Source organism: Mesoplodon bidens (genome assembly GCF_964165515.1).
Source record: "Mesoplodon bidens genome assembly, chromosome: 5".
Classification (NCBI taxonomy): Eukaryota; Metazoa; Chordata; class Mammalia; order Artiodactyla; family Ziphiidae; genus Mesoplodon; species Mesoplodon bidens.
Genome location: NC_138161.1, coordinates 29,250,640 through 29,271,844, shown reverse-complemented (window position 1 = coordinate 29,271,844; position 21,205 = coordinate 29,250,640). Strand labels below are relative to the sequence as shown.

The 21,205-nt window shown below is 37.8% G+C and overlaps 1 protein-coding gene across 1 annotated transcript in view; it reads right to left on the bottom strand.

Moving 5' to 3' along the window:
- SAMSN1 (SAM domain, SH3 domain and nuclear localization signals 1) overlaps positions 1–21,205 on the bottom strand; it is a 383,350-nt gene that overhangs the window by 258,415 nt on the left and 103,730 nt on the right. The window contains exon 3 of the mRNA XM_081235859.1: positions 8,668–8,753. Within this exon, the coding sequence (XP_081091985.1) occupies positions 8,668–8,724 (57 nt within the window). The 5' untranslated portion in view covers positions 8,725–8,753. The remainder of the gene's footprint in view (positions 1–8,667; positions 8,754–21,205) is intronic.

Genomic DNA, 21,205 nt, shown 5'->3' with positions numbered 1-21,205 from the left:
AGCTTCCCTGGATTCAATAGAATCCATAAGAATGATAGGTCATGTGCTAAAATGGTTATTTCTGGAGAGCTGAACATGGCAATATTGTAAGATCAGCCTTATTCAGATTTTGTGACTGGTGATTCAGAAAAAGTCAGGCCAGAAACAAATGTAGGCTTGGAACAACTTCTCAAATGTTAGGTGCTCTGAGAATTTTGTAGTGACTTCAACTTTTTATTAATTAAAAAATGTTTTCAGGGTATATGCCCAGTAGTGGGATTGCTGGGTCGTATGGTAGTTCTATTTTCAGTTTTTTAAGGAACCTCCACACTGTTCTCCATAGTGGCTGTATCAATTTACATTCCCACCAACAGTGCAAGAGAAAACCATAATTCAAAAAGAGTCATATACCACAATGTTCATTGCGGCTCTATTTACAGTAGCCAGGGCATGGAAGAAACCTAAGTGTCCATCGACAGATGAATAGATAAAGAAGATGTAGCACATATATACAATGGAACATTACTCAACCATAAAAAGAAATGAAACTGAGTTATTTGTAGTGAGGTGGATGGACCTAGAGTCTGTCATACAGAGTGAAGTAAGTCAGAAAGAAAAAAACAAATACCGTATACTAACACATATACAAGGAATCTAAAACAAAAAATGGTTCTGAAAAACCTAGGGGCAGGACAGGAATAAAGATGCAGACGTAGAGAATGGACTTGAGGAAACAGGGAGGGGAAAGGGTAAGCTGGGACGAAGTAAGAGAATGGCATTGACATATATACACTACCAAATGTAAAATAGATAGCTAGTGGGAAGCAGTCGCATAGCACAGGGAGATCATCTCGGTGCTTTGTGTCTACCTAGAGAGATGGGATAAGGAGGGTGGGAGGGAGATGCAAGAGGGAGGAGATATGGGGAAATATATACAGGTATAGCTGATTCATTTTGTTATACAGTGGAAACTAACACACCATTGTGAAGCAATTATACTCCGATAAAGATGTTTAAAAAAAATGCAGAATCTAGTTGTCTTCTATAAGGCAACATTAAAGAGATCTGTAAAAATAGAAAATGATTCTTCTCTTTCATTAGTATTTTTGGAAAATAAATTTTTTTTAAACTAACAAAAAAAAATCTTCAAAGCCCCCATAAAGGTTTGAAAAACTATGAAAGTTCAAATGAATGTTTGTCCTCCAAAAAGCAAAATTAGACAAAACAATCAAAAACCTGGAGAAAAGACATTAGGGCACAAAACTAAAACATGGCAATTGAAGGTTGATTCTGAAACCAGACTACCTGGTGAAATTCTAGCTCTAGCACCTTTTAGCTGAGTAGTTAGGAAAAGTTTCTTTCAAGTGACAAATGGGGATAATAATAGTACCTGCTTCAAAGACTTCTGTGTTCATTTAGGTACAGCTATTAGAACAGTGTTGGGCACATGGGAAGTACTACATATGATAATGTTGATCATGATGACAACAATGACGACTTATAAACTTTTCTGTCATTAGTGCATTTTCTGAAAGCATCACCAGATTAGTTTGTCTGTATTTCTTTTATTGAGGTTCTTTGCGCTTAAGCCAAAAGAGAAGTAGCTGCTTGTTTTCTGATATTCCTGATAAGATGAGACCTATTCCAGTGAAGCGTTCTTTTTAGAAGACTGGTTGAAATTTCCAAACGTGATGAGTCCTCCAGGGGGAAATAATGTTCTTCAACTTAAACTTGAAGTTAAAAAAAAAAGAAATTTCGAAATATTGAAAGTACTATGATGATGTCTGAAAATTAAAATAATTGCAAAAGATGAAAACAGCCATTTCTAATATGGTAATTATTGTCTGAAATGAGTGCCAATTATAGGTCAGAGGAACTTAAAAAATACTGCGTATTCTATTATACATTACCAATTTGGTTAAAGAGGGATGGCAGTATCTGTATGCATATTGTGCAAAGAGAACAAATATATTACAAATATATTTCTATAGTTATATTACCTATTTTACTGCTGCATCTCTAATGAACAAGGGAATTCCACTCTTCATTATTAGCCTGCAAGACTGGCATTTGCTTTACAAGGGAATTGTCAATACAGGAAAGGGGAGATCTCAGGATTATCCACTCTACTAATCAGCTCATTTACGACTGATGCATGGATTAAAAAATTGCCCAGCATGGACTCAGAAGCCAGTATTACAGTGTTTTATATCTAGGCATGAGATATAAAATGGTCAATTTGCAGTGTCCTAATAAACAAATGTATTTTGACAAGAAAGCATTTCAAAACCATTTTTGCTGTGTCCTAATGTTTCAAGCACTTTACCCAAATACTCTTACCATATAAGTACTCTCCCACTGGGATGGACTGGTCCATGATATTTCAAAAGATCATTTTAAGGAGCACATTCTTGTTTCTCCCTAATCTTACAAGCTTTACTTTCAAAGACCTTTAACAACAGGTGCTAATAAGGTAGTTAACACAATTGGCTACTGTTTATATATATTTAACACTAATTATTAGAGAATATAGTGATGATAGATAGAATATATTATCATCATTATTTATTTTCCATTATTTTCTGGAGTGTCTGTTGCCTTTAGGAAATATTACTTGGCAAAAAGCTCAATACTCTCTAGCACCACTTTTGTTGTGGTTTTCCAGAAATGCCAAATGCTACAAGCCTCCTGGGGATGAAGACAGTTTTGCAAACATGGATGAGTGCTTCATTTGGTGGCTTTTCACTTAACAGTCCTCAACAGAACCACTTCTGCACTGATTATTTATGATGCCATTCTATTTTGAAATGATTTCTCTAGCAAAATTTACATTGGAAGAATCACAAACATAAGGAGAATGTTTTTGTTCCCATAACACATTATTTAATAGCATTTTCTCCAAGGGACAGTTATTTTTCCTTATGGAACATTCTTCTTATGAAGAACTATTTTAGATATGTAGAGGTATTGTTTTACAAATAAATTATGATAGGATTTCTGTAAAGATGCTAAGTAACTTATATGAGAACCACTGTTTCAGATTTTGCAGGAATTTCAGAATCCTACTTTGAAGAGAACATTATGGCCAGGATCACTGTAGCTAAATGGGAACTAAAGCAATTATCTCCTACAGACAGCCTTTAAAAGAAACCACCATTACTCAGTTCTCCAGATACTTATGTAAAAAAATGATGTTTGGCATTTGATTCTACTACAAAATCCTCACCTTTCCTTCGGCTATTTGGTTATGTAGACTTGACCTTAGATATCACAGAAGAAATATAGACTTCAGGTAAATGAAACCAAATTAACACATGAACATCTAGTGTTTCCAATTCTAATGATTGCTTGGGCAACTAGATTTTACTTCACTTTACTTCACTCTTGATAAGAAAAATAATCATCAGTGATATATTAATAAAATACCTTTAAAATCATGTATCTGACAGTTTTAGGTAAAGTTTATGCTCTGGGAGTTCAAATTTTACTGCCTTTTTAATAATTTGTAAATCGTGTTGACACTTTTAAGAAAAATGTCCATATTATCTAAGTCCAAATTTTACTGCTTTATTATTTCTATTATGTATTTTGAAAATGGAAATCTTTTGACCTTAAATAACCAAGTAATAAAATAAAGTAGTAAAAGAAACTGAAAAGCCATGCATCTGACTCTTTATTTCAAACCATTAAAACTCAGAAAAAAATTGATGATTTAATTCATAACCAATAGAAAAATGAAAAAAATCCTTCTTTATACTGAAAGTGTATAGCTAGATCAGTATGAATAAAAATGAGTAATTTCTGGTTGGTCAAGATAATGGGTAGTTATTATTGTACCGATATATTTAATAGCTTAACCCAGATGGCACTACCTTTCTTTGTCTGTTCTTTGTGAGAAATTACTTGGCTATTTACTACACTTATTTCCCAAAAGAGTGCTTATTATTCTGGGAACACTACTTTACAAACACTCTATCATAAAGAAAAATAAGAAAAGATAATGTCTTCCACCTTTGAAATCTCAATAACATTTTAATGTTAAAAATGATTTGCTTTTTCCTATATCAGTGGTAACACAAATACAGACATATTTCAGAGATATTGTGGGTTTGGATCCAGACCACTGCAATAAAATGAATATTACAATAATGTGAGTCACACAAATTTTGTGGTTTCCTAGTGCATATAAAAGTCATGTTTACACTATACTATAGTCTATTAAGTGTGCAATAGCATTATGTACAAAAATGTGCATACCTTAATTAAAAATACTTTATTAATAAAAAATGCTAACCATCTTCTGAGCCTTCATAGAGTCTTAATCTTTTTGCTAATGGAGGGTCTTGGCTTGATGTTGATGCTGCTGACTGATCAGGGTGATGGTTGTTGAAGGCTGGGATGGCTGTGACAATTTCTTAAAATAACACAACAGTGAAGTTTGCTGCCATCGATTGACTCTTCCTTTCACGAATGATTTCTCTGTAGCATGCAATGCTGTTTGATAGCATTTTACCCACAGTAGAACTTCTTTCAAAATTGGAGTCAACCCTCTTATGCCCTGCAGCTTTATCAACTAAGTTTATGTAATATTCTAAATCCTTTGTTGTCATTTCAACTATCTTCACAGCATCTTCACCAGCAGTAGATTCCATCTCAAGAAACCACTTTTTTTTTTTGTTCATGCATAAGAAGCAACTCCTCATCCACTAACGTTTAATCATGAGATTGTAGCAATTCAGTCACATCCTCAGACTCCAATTCTCATTCTAGTTCTCTTGCTATTCCTACCACATCTGCAGTTACTTTCTCCACTGAAGTCTTTAACCCCTCAAAGTCATCTATGAGATTTGGAATTAACTTCTTCCAAATTCCTGTTTATGTTGATATTTGACCTCTTCCAATGAATCACAAATGTACTTAATGGCATGTAGAATGGTGAATCCTTTCCAAAAGGTTTTTCAATTTACTTCACTCAGACTCATCAGAAGAATCACTACCTATGGCAGCTATAGCTTTACAAAGTATATTTCTTTTTTTTTTTTTTCTTTCCTGCGGTACGCAGGCCTCTCACTGCCGCGGCCTCTCCCTCTGCGGAGCACAGGCTCCGGACGTGCAGGCTCAGCGGCCATGGCTCACGGGCCCAGCCGCTCCGCGGCACGTGGGATCCTCCGGGACCGGGGCACAAACCCGCGCCCCCTTCATCGGCAGGCGGACTCCCAACCACTGCGCCACCAGGGAAGACCCCAAAGTATATTTCTTAAATAATAAGACTTGAAAGTCAAAATCACTTCTTGGTGCATGGCTGCAGAATGGATGTTGTTTCAGCAGGCATGAAAACATTAATCTCATTGTACATGTCCATGAGAACTCTTGATGATCAGGTGCATTGTCAATGAGCAGTTATTTTGTTTGTTTGTTTGTTTGTTTGTTTTTTCTTTTTGCGGTACATGGGCCTCTCACTGCTCTGGCCTCTCCCGTTGCAGAGCACAGGCTCCGGACACACAGGCTCAGCGGCCATGGCTCACGGGCCCAGCCGCTCCGCGACATGTGGGATCCTCCCGGACCATGGCATGAACCCGCGTCCCCTGCATCGGCAGGCGGACCCTCAACCATTGCGCCACCAAGGAAGCCCAGCAGTTATGTTTTGAAAGGAATCTTTTTATTATGAGCAGTAGGTTTTAACAGTGGGCTTAAAATACTTAGCAAACCATGTTGGAAACAAGTGTGCTGTCATCCACACCTTGTTATCTCATTAATAGAGGACAAGCAGAGTAGATTTAGCATAATTCTTAAAGGTTTTAAGAGTTTCAGAATGGTAAATGAGCACCGGCTTCAACTCAAAGTCTCAAGCTCCATTAGCCCCTAACAAGAGAGTCAGCCTGTCCTTTGAAGCATTGAAGTCAGGCATTGACTTCTCTCTAGCTAGGGAAGTCCTAGATGTGGCATCTTCTTCCAATAGAAGCCTGTTTCATCTACATTGAAAATCTGTTGTTTAGTGTAGCTAGATATTCTGGAACACCTGATGCAGCTTCTACATCAGCACTTGCTGCTTCACCTCGCACTTCTATGTTATAGAGGCAACTTCTTTCCTTAAACCTCATGAACCAACCTCTGCTAGCTTCAAACGTTTCTTCTGCGGCTTCCTCACCTCTCTCAGCCTTCACAAAGTTGAAAAGAGTTAGGGCCTTGACCTTTATTAGGCTTTGGCTTAAGGGAATGTTATGGCTGGTTTGGTCTTCTATCCAGACCACTAAAACTTTCTCTTTATCAGCAATAAGGCTGCTTCACTTTCTTACCATTTGTGTATTCACTAGAGTAGCACTTTTAGTTTCCTTCAAGGACTTTTCCTTTGCATTCATGACTTGGCTAACTGTTTGGCACAAGAGGCCAAGCTTTCAGCATAACTCAGCTTTCAACATGCCCTCCTCCCTAAGCTTAATCATCTCTAGCTTTGGATTTAAAAGTGAGAGACAGAAGCACTTCCTTGCACTTGAACACTTAGAAGCCATTGTAGGGTTATTCATTGGCCTAATTTCAATATTGTTGTGTCTCAGGGAATAGGGAGGTCTGAGGAAAAGGAGGAAGACAGGGAACAACCAGCTGGTGAAGCAGTCAGAACATGCACAACTCTTATCAATTAAGTTCATCTTAAATAGGAGTGGTTGGCGATGCCCCTAAATCATTACAATAATAACATCAAGGATCACTGAAAACAGATTACGATACACATATAATAATAATGAAAAAGTTTGCAGTATTGTGAGAATAACCAAAATGTAATACAGAGACATGAAGTGAGCAAATGCTGTTGGAAAAATGGTGCCAATAGACTTTCTCAACACAGGGTTGCCACAAACCTTCAGTTTGTATAAGAAAACACGATTATTTGCGGTGTGTAATAAAGTGCAATAAAGTGAAGTAGGTCTGTACTAAAAAATCCTACATGACAGAAATCCAACAAGAAGCTGAAGTAACATGCCAGGCATGTGGGGAAAACACTGTGGAAAACAGAAAAAAAATGCAGTAACCCTTTACCCAATAAATTCCTAGCATTTTAACAGATGGCTTTGTTATTGGCACTCACACATTATTTCAACAATTACCACGCTGTCAGCCAATCATTGCTTACTAAAATTTGTAAGGACAAAAATGATGCCCATTCCTGTGAAAACACAGTTGACCCTTGAACAACACAGGTTTGAACTGCATGAGTCCACTTATACGTGGGTTTTTTTCAACAAATACATACTGCAGTTCTATACAACCTAAGGTTGGTTGAATCGATGGATGTAAAACCACAGATATGGAGGTTAGTGCCCTTAACCCCCATGTTGCTCAAGAGTCACCTGTATTGAGTTAAGAAGTTCAAAAGTATGATACCCTTATTAATATTACTTATTGCATATTAAGTTAAATGAAATATAATACTAATCCTGAGAAGTAGCCTCTTAAAATATAAAAATACCTCGCCTGAATCTATTTCTGCTCTATACTCTTATTCCACCAACTCAGCTCCCTGTACAAGTCTAATCTATGTTCAAGCTTATTTAAACATATGAAACATTTCAGAGTTTAAATATGAAATTTATCCTGTTACTCAAGCTTTCCCTACTAGCAAACTTGGCTTCAAGCAGACCCTAGAGGCAAACCCTGTCAGAGAAATATTCTCTAGGCCTACCTACCCTCTTCCAAATCCATCTCGCTAGAGTAAACAAGCCACAAAAGAAAATCCCCATCCCTAAAATATTGCTTAGCTTTTGTGTTGGACTAGAGGGTATTATCGACATCCATTCAGAGTTGCAGTCCAGATTTCCCCTGTATTGGTTTCCACTATTACATCTATTATTTGATATTCTTTTCAAGCTTATGTTTCTAGGAGAAAATCTGAAATACTCAGCCATTGAGCAGACCAAGCTCCTAAGCTCAATATACTTTTATCTTCTATGTATTTATGGTCCAAGACTGGCCTTCAGTTTAAAAGTAAAAGAATCAAATGAGACAAAGCATCAAAAAATTATATTGCAACTCAATTTAGGGTTTAGTCTAGAAGGCCAAGGAGACTGTCACTTAAGAGAGAACTTCATCCTCTCAACAAAGTTTTTTTCTTTGACTCGTTCCTTAACTGAAATGAAAAGGTAATTTGGATCATTTCTTGACATGCCCAAGTAAATTGATTCAATCAGCCATAAGAGGTACAATAAGCATTAATGTAATTGATATTAATCATATCCACTGCAATTATGTAAATATAGCTTGGAATGCTGTGTGTCAATTTAGTATGCTATGGGTGCTTTTAGAGAACCTATGAATTTCTAAACTCAAAGGCACTGAGAATGCTTGAAAAGCATTGATATTGCCATTAGCTATGTTCCAGCTGACTTAAGTATTAAAAATCATCTTGACTTAAGATGGTTGCATCCCAATAAACCCATGGTTAAGTTGAAAATATCCTAAGTCGAAAATGCATTTAATATACATAACCTACCAAATAACACTGCTTAGCATAACCACCTTAAATGTGCTCAAAACACTGACATTAGCCTACAGTTGGGCAAAATCACCTAACACAAAGGCTATTTTATAATAAAGTGTTGAATATCTCCTGGAACTTACTGAATACTGTATTGAAAGTTAAATAAAGAATGATCATATCGGCACAGAATAGCTGCAAATGTATTGATTGTTTACCTTTGTGATCGCATGGCTGACTGGGAGCTGCAGGTCATCACCACTGCCCAGCATCATGAGAGAATATCATACTGTATATCGCTAGCCTGGGAAAAGACCAAAATTTAAGCTTCGAAGTACAGTTTCTACTGAACGCGTTATCATTTTCACATTATTGTAAAGTCAAAAAATCGTCAGCTGAACCATCATAGGCTGGGAACCATCTGGATAGGCTAAAAGCTACTCTTGCCACATTTCACAAATACAGCTGTGAGTGATTCCATCCTAGCCCTCTGATGAGGCACGATTAAATGAACTAGATGAATTTTTATGCCTTGTATTACATTAACAGCCAATGAATTGAGGTTCTTCATTTGCACATGGGGGCATGAGAGGAAAGGAAGCACTGAACTGTCCTTCAGAATGTGTGGCCCTGAAATCTATTTTTGTAGGTGAGCCCTCTGAGATGCCTTCTGAATAAGGGCTCAAATTATTCAAACAAAATGTCATTGTCTGTGGCAAACAAAGAGTTTGACTCCATGAATGAGACAAAACAGAAACCCCTGCGAGTTAAAGGAATGCTTTAAAACTAGGATAAGACAATTGTGTTATCTGTCACATATTACAAAAAATATAACTTCAGGAACATTCATCTCTGTTTCTGCTTTTGCAATTTTAAGTTTTAGTCAAAAACTCTCAGCCATATCTTTCTCTCTTCCTATTGCGGAGATATAGCTCATGTGATGTCACAAGATGAAGGCTGTTAAGGCAGCTGCTCATCATAAAAGGTCTCGAAAAAGCAATAGCTTCAGCTGTATCAAATCTTCCCTGTGGAGCCATATTCAGACACATAAGCCAAACTCATATCATGTGTCTTCTTCCTCTCATACAAATGAAAAGCAAAACACTGGGGGGAAAAAGTAAAATCAAAATTAGGCCTGTCAACTTAGTTATTTCAGCACAAGTTATTGAGTTTTATGTAATGGATTCACCCCAAATTATGTGCTCCTATAAAAAAATCATCTTTGATAACAGATATTGTTATTTAACTTATGGCTTATTTTCCATTTAGAATCTCCAGGTATTTAATGTCACATGTTTTAGGCAATAGATGGACTCCTCTATACAAATACAAAGCATCAAAAATTTAACCTGCTTGCTCTTCTAATCAGAGGCAGCTCTACTGTGAAGTGATCTAGGTAGCCACCAAGGACTTCATAGAGGAAGTTTCAAGTAATACAGTCAATTTTACTCTCACCTTACAGAATTAAGAATAAAATTCAGTTTTTCCAACATTTGATAAAACATGTATTTTGTTTCTTCTATTAGAATTTTAAATAACAAGATAAACAAGTGTATCACACACACAGGCAAGAGTATTATGAAGTCACAATATGACTTTGGTTGGGTATCTCACTAATTCTAGGCCCACCTTTATTTCAAATGGATAGTATTTGAGAAAAATGATTAGCCTCAATCCAAATGCCTAATATATCCAGCCATATTCACCAGAGCTATGCATTTCAGTTCAGAATTTTGTCATTTTATTTCACTCACAAAATTCTTTATGACTGAATCAATTCACTTATATCATATGTATAAATGATGATCAATGGCTTGGAAAAACCAAAAAGCCAAAAACACTCATATTCTTCAACACAGTGATCCAATTCCTGAAAATTTGTCCTATGGAAATAACATAAAAAACAGCAGCAAAGTAAGCACATGCTCAGTGCACTGCTACTTTAGGGAAAAAATACTTCTACATGTTTGTTAAATTATTCTATATTCACTATATGACATATTATATAGCTATTAAAATTATTGAAAGCTGTGTATTCTTATATTTAATAAGCAAAAGACTATTTGAAGGTGCTGTTTATATTTGCTCACCTTTAGTGCTACCTGGTGTTCTCCCTCATCCTTCTTGTGAACTGCTCACACTCTGATCACCAATAATTTCCTAATGGTTAAATCCTGGGCCACTATCAACCAGTTATTTTGATTGACTTCAACAAGGAGCAAAAGGAACTCAACCTTCTCTGCCATCACCTTCCATTTCTCCACTCCCTCCCTACCACATATACTTTGCTCCTTTTCCTGTATGCTCTAGTCGTAAACTTGGGGGCCTTCCTTGTCCCCTAAAATGATCTCTTAAATATCTGTTGTAGGGCTTCCCTGGTGGCGCAGTGGTTGAGAGCCCACCTGCCGATGCAGGGGACACGGGTTCGTGCCCCGGTCCGGAAAGATCCCACATGCTGTGGAGCGGCTGGGCCCGTGAGCCATGGCCCCTGGGCCTGCACGTCTGGAGCCTGTGCTTCGCAGCGGGAGAGGCCACAACAGTGAGAGGCCCGCCTACCGCAAAAAAAAAAAAAAAATCTGTTGTGATCCTGAGTTCCTCTCTATCTCCTGCACCAAGCTGCCTCGTTCAGTCCCTCATGACCTCCTCCCTAAACTACTGCAATTACCTCCCTACTCATCTCTCTGCTCCCAGTTCCTCCCCAGTCTACTTCATCCTCCACCTTCCCAATTTCTCACCATGTCACTTTCTCTTTAAAATCATTGATGCCTTCCAATTAAACTCAAATAGCTTGTATAGCATGCAAGGACTTTCTCGCATCTCTCCTTTTCTCAATGGCCCTATTTCATATTGCTATGTGCTCCCACTTATACTGAACCACTTGCCTCTCCCCTCATTTCTGCACCCATTGGAATCCCTGCCTGCAACATCTTTTCTTACCTTATTTGCCTCACTCACTCACCTGTGTCTCCTTTTACTATTCCAGAGTACTCTTCACATAACTTCTAATTTAACTGTTTACATGTGCATCTCTTCCACTATATCTTGACCTCCTCTGGTCAGGCATTGTGTCATATTCATTTTTTATCCCCAACTATGTTATAACCTCTGGTATTTAGTAGAAGCCTAAGAAATATTTATTGAATGAATGAGTGAATGAAAGGAGTAAATAAAAGGCCTACGGCTATGTAAAATATGCACACCTGTAGGCAAAGACTAGAAGTAAATGTGGGAAATAGAACAGCTAATTTCTGAGAACTGAATTAAAAGTATTCCTATTTTTAGTTATTTTATGAACCTATTACAATAATAAAGATCTTTAAAATCCATAGGAATGCTTACTATAGAAATTTCCATTGATGAGTGAATGCTGATTAGCAATATTCTCCTTGCCTATAGTACTGGTAACTTCTGTACGTACTAGTGCGATATAAGTAGAGATCTTTTGAGAAAACTTTTAGGCCAAATAGAGTTCCTGTATAAAAAATTACTGGTCCAAAGTCACAATATTCAGTCATTCAAGATATTGAATCTTGGGGACTTATTTGAAATGGACAGGCATTTTCTGGAAGGTTTGCTTAGGGCTTCTGTCCTAAGTAGTAACTCTGCTAGTTCATGGGTGCAGTTCTGTCCATATGCAGAATATGAAATTGCAAACGGGAGTGAAATGCTCATCAAGCAAACATCAAATACTAACAAAATTCCAGAAAATCTTTGCATTTTCAATTATGCTAGATCACTTTACATATCCCAAGCTCCCTAGCAGATAAACAGCTTCTTGTGAGAAATAATAAAATATCATGCTTTCTTAGAATACATACATATATATATATATATATATATATATATATATATATATATATATATATATATATATATATATGAAGTAGAGAAGGATAGCAAGAATATGCAATCAGAGATAATCTCTTTTTAATCAACCATGATTAGTCATGTATCTCAACTGATACTACTTTCTGTAAGAATATTCTTTGCCCTTTATCATTAGCTGAAGGTACAGTGAAAAAAAAAAATGTCCATGACTACTGATATATAAAACCATATAGGAGCAGGAACCTAAATATTTTAAATATGTTTTACTGCTTATTAGAAAAATCACATGATATTTATCAGTTCCCTTTCTGCTGGCTGAAATTCTTCCATGGTAGCCTAAAGAGCTTAGAACCATAAAAGACTATAGAGATCATCTAGAGCCTCTAACTTTTGCACATCCTGTTACATAGAAAACGGTAATATTTAAGCCAAATAATATGGGAGAGGAGTTACTACATGGTGGACCACTACAGAGAACTACTCTTAAATCTTAGGCATCAAAATCTCAGGAGTTTATCGGGACGTCCCTGGTGGTCAGTGATAAAGAATCCACCTTCCAATGCAGGGGACTAGGGTTCGATCCCTGGTTGGGGAACTAAGATCCCACATGCTGTGGGGCAACTAAGCCTGGGCGCCACAACTACTGAGCTCCAGCACCTCAATGAGAGAGCCTGTACGCCGCAAACTACAGAGCCCACACGCCCTGGAGCCTGCGCGCCACAACTAGAGAGAGAAAACCAGCACTCCACAGCTAGAGAGAAGCCCGCGTACCACAACAAAGAGCCCGCACACCTCAACAAAATATCCCGCATGAGGGTGCCGCGACTAAGACACAAGGCAGATAAGAAAGAAAGAAAGGACGAAAGAAAGAATCCACTGGGAAAAAAAAAAAAAATCTCAGGAGTTTATCAAAGGAGCCATACAAATCTGGTAATGTAATTTCAACTGTTGTAAAATTTTGAATGGTTGTAGGAATACAAAACAAAACAAACGATGCTCAAATTTTAAAGAAATTCTACACAAGAAATTATATTAAATTAATTTATTAATATATAATTAATAAATTATATAAATTTAATAATAATTAAAGTTATATTAAATTAATTTAAATTAATATATTAATACTTTTATATAATAAAAATATATAAGATTAATAAATTAATTCCAGTCCCATAGTATTTTAAATATCACATTTCATTTCAAACCTTAAGGATCCAAGCAGGCTGCAGTCTTGGTCTAGCCCATGGTCACTGGGAGTGGAGAATATGTGTGGCTGTGCCTTCATATCAGCTAAAATCTATCTGAGCTTCACCTCTGTCCCAATCCCTGCTCTTCTTCTCTTTCCTCCTCTGGTCTCTGATTAAGGGCAGGTAGACTCAGAGCCTGGATTCTCCTTCCTCAGCCTCCTCTCCAGATCCCTCCATACCCTGCAGGAAGCTGTCCCCTGCAGCAGCCATCCCGGCCTGGGGGTAGCTGGGTGTTAGGGCTTTGTGCCCTCTGTAGACTCTAGCTTAAGCTTGGTATGTTTATGGGAGCCTAGAGCATCCTCTTTTTTTTAAATCTGGCCTCTGGCTGGCAAGGACCATGGCTTATTTGTCCCTCTTCATCTTTAACTTGTATATCAGTGTTCACTTTGATCTTCTTTCTTCTCTGTTTTTCCCGTTTGTGCCATTCTGAGAGTTCCTCATCATCCAAGCTATCAGATGAACTAGACAAGGGGATCTGAGCCCCATAGCCCTTCTCCCAGAGCCTTCTGGTGGCATCATCCACATCCTCTGAGGCCTGAGGGGAATGGGACGGTAGCTAGGTACGTGGTTGACTCGGATAGTTCTTCCCTTGATCTTGATTCCATTAAAATTGTCAATGGTCAAACTTGTACTCCTCTGATCCTCATAGGAGACAAAGCAGAATCCTTTAGACTTCCCTGTCTTCCTGTCCTGCACGAGATTAATGCTAACAATCTCCCAGTATTGGGAGAATACACAGAGGCTATCTCCTTCAGTCAGTTCATAAGAAAGGCCTCCCAGGAAGATCCAGGCACTGCCCTTGTACTCGGAGTGCCATGATGCCTCAGCTATCCCCATAGTACCAGCCTCGCATTCATTCAGCTTGTTAACCAGCTGCACTTTGGTTAACGGGTTCATCTCCCTGGTCTGGGGCACCACACAAGAGCAGCCCAGTGCCTGGGCAAAGCCCACTTCTGGTGGATGCAGGAGAGCACTGCTTCTGGTGAAGACCTTCAGGGCAGGTGACCCATCCCTGCCCTGCTCTCCCCACATGCCCTCAGCTGCCATTCAAGTTTCAACTTTTCATGGTACCTCATTCACTATGAAGAAGTGTGCTACTGCTCACTAGTTTGAAAGCCTTAATCTAGTCCATTTAAAAAATAGATGATTAGGTTGAAACAAAGTCTTCCATTCTGAAAAGATGTCTGATCATAGAAGTTGTAACTTCTGTTTCATTTATTTTCCTTATAATAAATCCATTTGAGAGTCTACAATGTGCTAGTTTCACTTTGGCTAAGTTATTAAAAGTAAATATTAAAAGTAAATATGTTACAAGGAAGAAACTTAGATTGAGCTTTACTTAATATGACTCATTGTATTAGAGTTCTCCAGAGAAATAGAAACAATAGGATGTAGGTAGGTAGGTAGATAGATAGACAGACATATATCTATGTATAAAGAGATTTATTATAAGGAATTGGCTCACATTGTTACAGAAGCTGAGAAGTCCCAAGATCTGCAGCTAGCAAGCTGGAGACCCAGAAGAACTGATGGTGTAGTTCGTGTAGTTCCATTCTGAAAGCTGAAAGACTCAAGACCCAAGAAAAGATGATATTTTAGTTCAGGTGGAAGGCCAGAAAAGACTGATGTCCCAGCTCAAAGCAGTCAGGCAGAAGGAACTCCTTCCTACTAAGGGAGGGTTAGCCTTTTTATTCTATTCAGGCCTTCAACTGGTTGGATGAAGGCCACCCACATTAGGGTGGGCAATCTGCTTTACACACTCTACCAATTCAAATCTTATTCTTATCCAGAAACACCCTCACAGACACGTCCAAAATAACATTTGACCAAATATCTGGGCACCACGTTGTCTAGTCAAGTTGACACATGAAATTAAAGATCAAACCCATCAGATTTCCAGATTAAGTCCCAAAGCCACTATAGTTCTGCTTCACTTTTTCATACTTCTTTTATTGATATAGAGAGTGATCCTTTGCTCTCAAAGATGGGAGTTCTCAGGGTGAATGCAACACACATTTGTGTGTACAGCCTAAAATGGCAATGAATAACCAATACCTACTAACATAAGCAATGACTCCACTGAGTGACTCGTGGCATTTTGCAGAGTCTTAGTTTGATTTGATTTCTCAAAATCAGCCACCCATATTTCTGTGAAACGACTGCTACTTCTGTAACCCACAAGTCTATAAGAACTGACTTTTTTTCCTCCAAAGTTGTGCTTCAATGGGTATGTCAGTCATTTGCTAGTAGTCCCACTTGAAAGCTTCGTGAAATAGTCACTTAGGTGCAATGCTCATATTCAATCTCGTACTATGTCCAATCTGTTAAATTTGAAACCCAGAAGATAATTGCACACTTGTCACCCTGCTTTTGTTACTTCATTTCTATCATTATTGCTAGCACAGATAAACGCACTCAAAATTGGCATATAATGGAGAAGCTGAATAAGTATTAGAAACCCCTTTATACCTCTAGCACAGAAAACACACCTCTACAGTTGTACAACTTGACCCATAATTAAATGTCATTGAAGAGGCAAGATATATGTATTTCTAGTGAATAAGTGGACTTGATTTATTTTACTTATGAAAGATGGACTAATGACATATGCTTCAGTGAGATGTTAGCATGGATATAGCTGATAAAATATAACCCTGTGTGTTCGAGAAGGGATTTGAAAATACTTACTCAGCTCTGTCCAGGAGCTTAAATAATTTACCCCAAGTATTTTCTATCACAAGCATCCAGGTTATTCTACACCCTTGAGACCATATGGGAATCAGGAGGTGGAAGTCAACCACTGTCAGTTATAAATCTGAAAGGCATTAGATGAAGGAACACACGAGGAAAAATATCGTCTCCAGCATTGATATTACTTGTACCATTATTAACAACAACACAAGTTACAAGTGTCTTACTGGAAAAATGATGAGAACAGACTTTGAAAAGCTTAGCTAAATAGGAATGTGTAGTTATACATACATACTCCCTCTTTGTCTAAAAAGTCCACTTCAGTAAAAAAAAGCTATATGAGGCACAGCAGGCCCAGTACCTAGGACCAGAATACTTTTTGAGGCCCATGAAAACGTCTTAATTCTTTAAAATCAGGAGAAAAATTCATTTCATGTCAAAGAAAATGTTTTAATGTATAATTATATATTTAAATCAATGTAATCATAGAACATAATTTTTACTAATTGTGTTTAGGGATGATGGGGCCCATGAAGACAAAAGTGCTTAAAGCCCATAACAGTCGCAATGTGGTCCTGCTCCCCAAAGCTATGTTTACCCTACATAGCCCTGCCTCCCTGGCCGTAGCTGATTGAAACAGGGATAGATGCCTGACCTACATCAGGTCTATCAGATTCTGTCTCCTATGGGTTTGGAATTGAGATTTAAACTTAATATTAATAAGTATTTGTTAGTTTATGGGACCTGCACCTTTTGTAGCCTTTGGTACAGTCATGTGTGTGATACAGTGATCTGTCAGCAAGAAAGAGAAAGGAATAAGAGATGATGTGGCCTGTGGGACAGAGACAATGAGATGGGGAGATGCTGCCTGAGTTCCTGGTGTTCCCTAGTCTCTGTAGGCTGGGGCTTGGTTGTACAGACTTTCTTGGAATCTATGAGGTGTCCCAGTCTCCTTTCTTAAGTTCTATTTTTTGGCTAAGCTGTTTGAATTTTTTTTTTTTTTTTTTTTGCTAATTTTAATCTAAGAGTACTGCATTAGTTTGCTAGGGCTGCTATAACAAAGTACCACAAACTGGGTGGCTTAAATAACAGAAATTTATTATCTCACAGTTCTGGGGACTACAAGTCTGAGATAATATTATCAGCAAGGTTGGTTTCTTCTGAGGGCTTTGAGGGAAAGCTATGTTCCACAATCTCTCTCTGGCTTGGAAATGTCTATCTTCTCTCTGTATCTCTTATATTGTCTTCCCTCAGTGTGTGTCTGTGTCCAAATTTCCTCTCCTTATAACAGTCATACTGGATTAGGGCCCACCCTAATAAGCTCATTTTAATTTTATTATCTCTGTTAAGACCCTATCTCCAAATAGGTCACATTCTGAGGTATTCAAGGTTAGGATTTCAACATATGAATTGGTGGGGGACACAATTTAACCTATTACAAGTATTAAAACAAGAGGGTAAATGTAGATTAAATTGTAGAGTACCAGTGTATTATTGTCATTGATATTTTTGATATATTTCTTCCATTTTATTGAATTTGAATTTTTTTTTTTTTTTTTTTTGCAGTACACGGGCCTCTCACTGCTGTGGCCTCTCCCGTTGAGGAGCACAGGCTCCGGACGCGCAGGCCCAGCGGCCATGGCTCACGGGCCCAGCTGCTCCGCGGCATGTGGGATCTTCCCAGACCGGGACACGAACCCGCGTCCCCTGCATCGGCAGGCGGACTCTCAACCACTGCGCCACCAGGGAAGACCTGAATTTGAATTTTTAAAAAGCACTTTAAGGGCTTCCCTGGTGGCGCAGTGGTTGAGAGTCCGCCTGCCGATGCAGGGGTACGCGGGTTCGTGCCCTGGTCTGGGAAGATCCCACATGCCGCGGAGCAGCTGGGCCAGTGAGCCATGGCCACTGAGTCTGCGCGTCCGGAGCCTGTGCTCCGCAACGGCAGAGACCACAACAGTGAGAGGCCCGCGTACTGCCAAAAATAAAAATAAATAAAAAGCACTTTAACACATAGAGTAAGTATCTCTGTAGAAGCAGTCTAGGGGAAAGGATAATTGCACAGGGCAGAGGTGATGGCTAGAAGACTTGAAAGTGGAGACAGCATCCAAAATGGTGTGGAATGGTTTTTTGGGAATGAATCTCATTTTCATATTAAAAGCTGCCTGTGCAAAACCTTCATTCTAGTAACTTGGACTTTATAAACCATGTTTTGTTAAATAATTCTCATATATAGACAGAGCCTTCAGAGAATGTAACAGAAGTTCCTAAGTACATGTGTTAGCATTCCTGCAATTTCTGGACTATGGTATATAGCACAGTATATCATGTAATGTATAACAAGAAGCTGGGAATCTAAAGATAGCACTAAATTAATGAAGTGTTGTACAGACAAGGGACATTCTCATTATCTTTCATTATTATTCTTTTTTTTTACTTGTATTTATTTATTTTGGGCTGTGTTGGGTCTTCGTTGCTGCGCATGGACTTTTTCTAGTTGCGGCAAGCGAGGGCTGCTCTTCGTTTGCGGTGCACAGGTTTCTCATTGTGGTGGTTTCTCTTGTTGCAGAGCATGGGCTCTAGGCACACGGTCTTCAGTAGTCGTTACACGCGGGCTCAGTAGTTGTGGTGCATGGGCTTAGTTGCTCCGCGGCATATGGGATCCTCCCGGACCAGGGCTCCAACCCGTGTCCCCTGCATTGGCAGGCGGATTCTTAACCACTGCGCCACCAGGGAAACCCTCATTATTTTTAGAAATAAGTTTTGGGGTCTTAATTTCTTCTCACATTCTTTTTAAGGAAGATTGACTGTAAAAATAATTGTAATTGTATAAGTTGCTTCAAAACTGTTTAATAAATTAGATGGAAGGGAAATAAATAAATAAATAAATGGCACTTTATATGTTTCCTCCTCCTTCCCCTAAACTTGACTACCATAAACTTAATTTTGCCCATAATTTTCTTAGGTTTTAAATTTCCAAAACATGATACAGTATCCCATAATAACAAAGAAAATGGACTGTAGAATCAGACCACCTGAGTTCAAAGCCTTCCTCTGCCTCTATAATGCAGTTGTAGTCAACCTATTTAATCTCTTTGTGTCTCAGTTTCCACCACTATAAAGTAAAAATAAAAAGAGAACCTTATTCTTAGGGGTGTTAGGAAGATAAAATTAGTTGATATAGATAAAGTTCTTGGCGTAGAGAGAGTGCCATCGAAGGCTTTGCTATTATTATTGTAGAGAATGAGCCCTGGTCTTCTTTTATGAAGTTTGCCTTTTATGACAGTCCTAAGGGACATCTCAGCTGCTGACTGCCATTCTTAGGTAGGTTAAAAGCACAGGTTTACCTTGAAGTGAGGTTGTCTGGGTTCAGATCCACCACTTTTTTCCCTAGCATCACAGAGTGTGTACCTTCACTTTCCCCATCTGTGAAATGGAGATAATGATACCTACTGTACATTTGTTGTTATAATTGAATGAGTTAATTTATGTAATGCACTCAGTACATACCAAGTGTACACCTACCTTAGTTATCATCTCTACTACTGGCTGAATTAACCAGGTGGCAATCCCTGACACTGAGCAGAGCCACCAATGACATAGCACTGACCCTGGTGAAGCTCATGGCCAGACCACTGCTGGACTGTACAGAGTTTTGTGAATTTTCAAATACTCTTTACTCTCTTGGAATTTATGGTCAGAGTAAAAGTCCTAATTTGAATAGCTTTGACCTATGTATAAACACAATTTAGTTTTCTTTTTTGGTTTGTTTCAAACAATTTTTTAAAATATTACAAGAGCAGTGCTTGAGAAACATAAATCTTAAATTTGTCACTTTAATTGTAAGTTAAGAGCAGACATAACCTCAATGTAAAATACCCATAACACCATGCCATGCAATTAAATATTTCTGGACCACTGCTCCCAAAGAATGGGGTAGGGGGGGAATTATGTATGAAACATATACTGATATTTATACAGTATTTATAAGTACTTAAAATTTTTTGGCCTCCCTTTGGGGAAAGGAATCTAATTTTCTGATTAATTAGTGTAAGACAATTAATTTCCCTAAGGTATAGAAATCAATAGAATTTACAGATATTTGATAACAATTTGATGATCACTCTCTTCAAAATGTCTGTATATGTGACACAGAGAAAACAACAATTAGATGTAAAATATGTAAAACAAAGCTCTTACTTTATTTGCATTTCAGAGCAAGAACATTGACAATGCAGTATTACTTTGCTGATATTATAGCACAAGAAAGAAATTTAGTCACACCTCTGATAAAAGAGATCATCTTGGAATTCTATACTTGTATAATTGGGGAAGTCTAATACATAGAAGTAAAAACATTTCCCACAGTGGTGCTAATTACTGTACAGTATCCATAACCTTTAGAGCACTGAGCTTAATTCAAACAGAAATAACAGATGGTGTTTCAGGAAAACAAGCATTTATATTGCTTTTTTTCCCTTTTCATATGCAGCTATTAGAGACAGGCATGTTGGAAGTCTATTGAGACCCAATTCTATTTTGTTTTCTATTCTGCATTCTATATATTTTATTCTAATAACAATGAAATTAAATTAATTTTAACTTAAGAAAGAATATTATACTCATCAAATATCATGTAGAAAACATATTTTATTTATCTTGGCAAAAGTTCCATTCATTTGATAAGATAAAAGAATAAGCTTTTCAAATGTATACTGTATTTCAGATCATGATTTATTATTTTGTGCTCTATATTTGCTTTGGAAGTGGACCACTTTGGGAGAATTCAGATTAGAGCAAATGGAAATACTGGCTAGAACTTGAAACAAGTGACATCTTCTGACATCAATTTGTACCATTTTCTATAAACAAACAAAAAAACAAACCCTGAATAAATCTACAACAATAATTGAAAGACTTGCAGGCAGAAACGCCCAGAGAGGTTCTTTCAAGGGGATGACATCATGATTTATAACAATCTTGTTAAACTTAA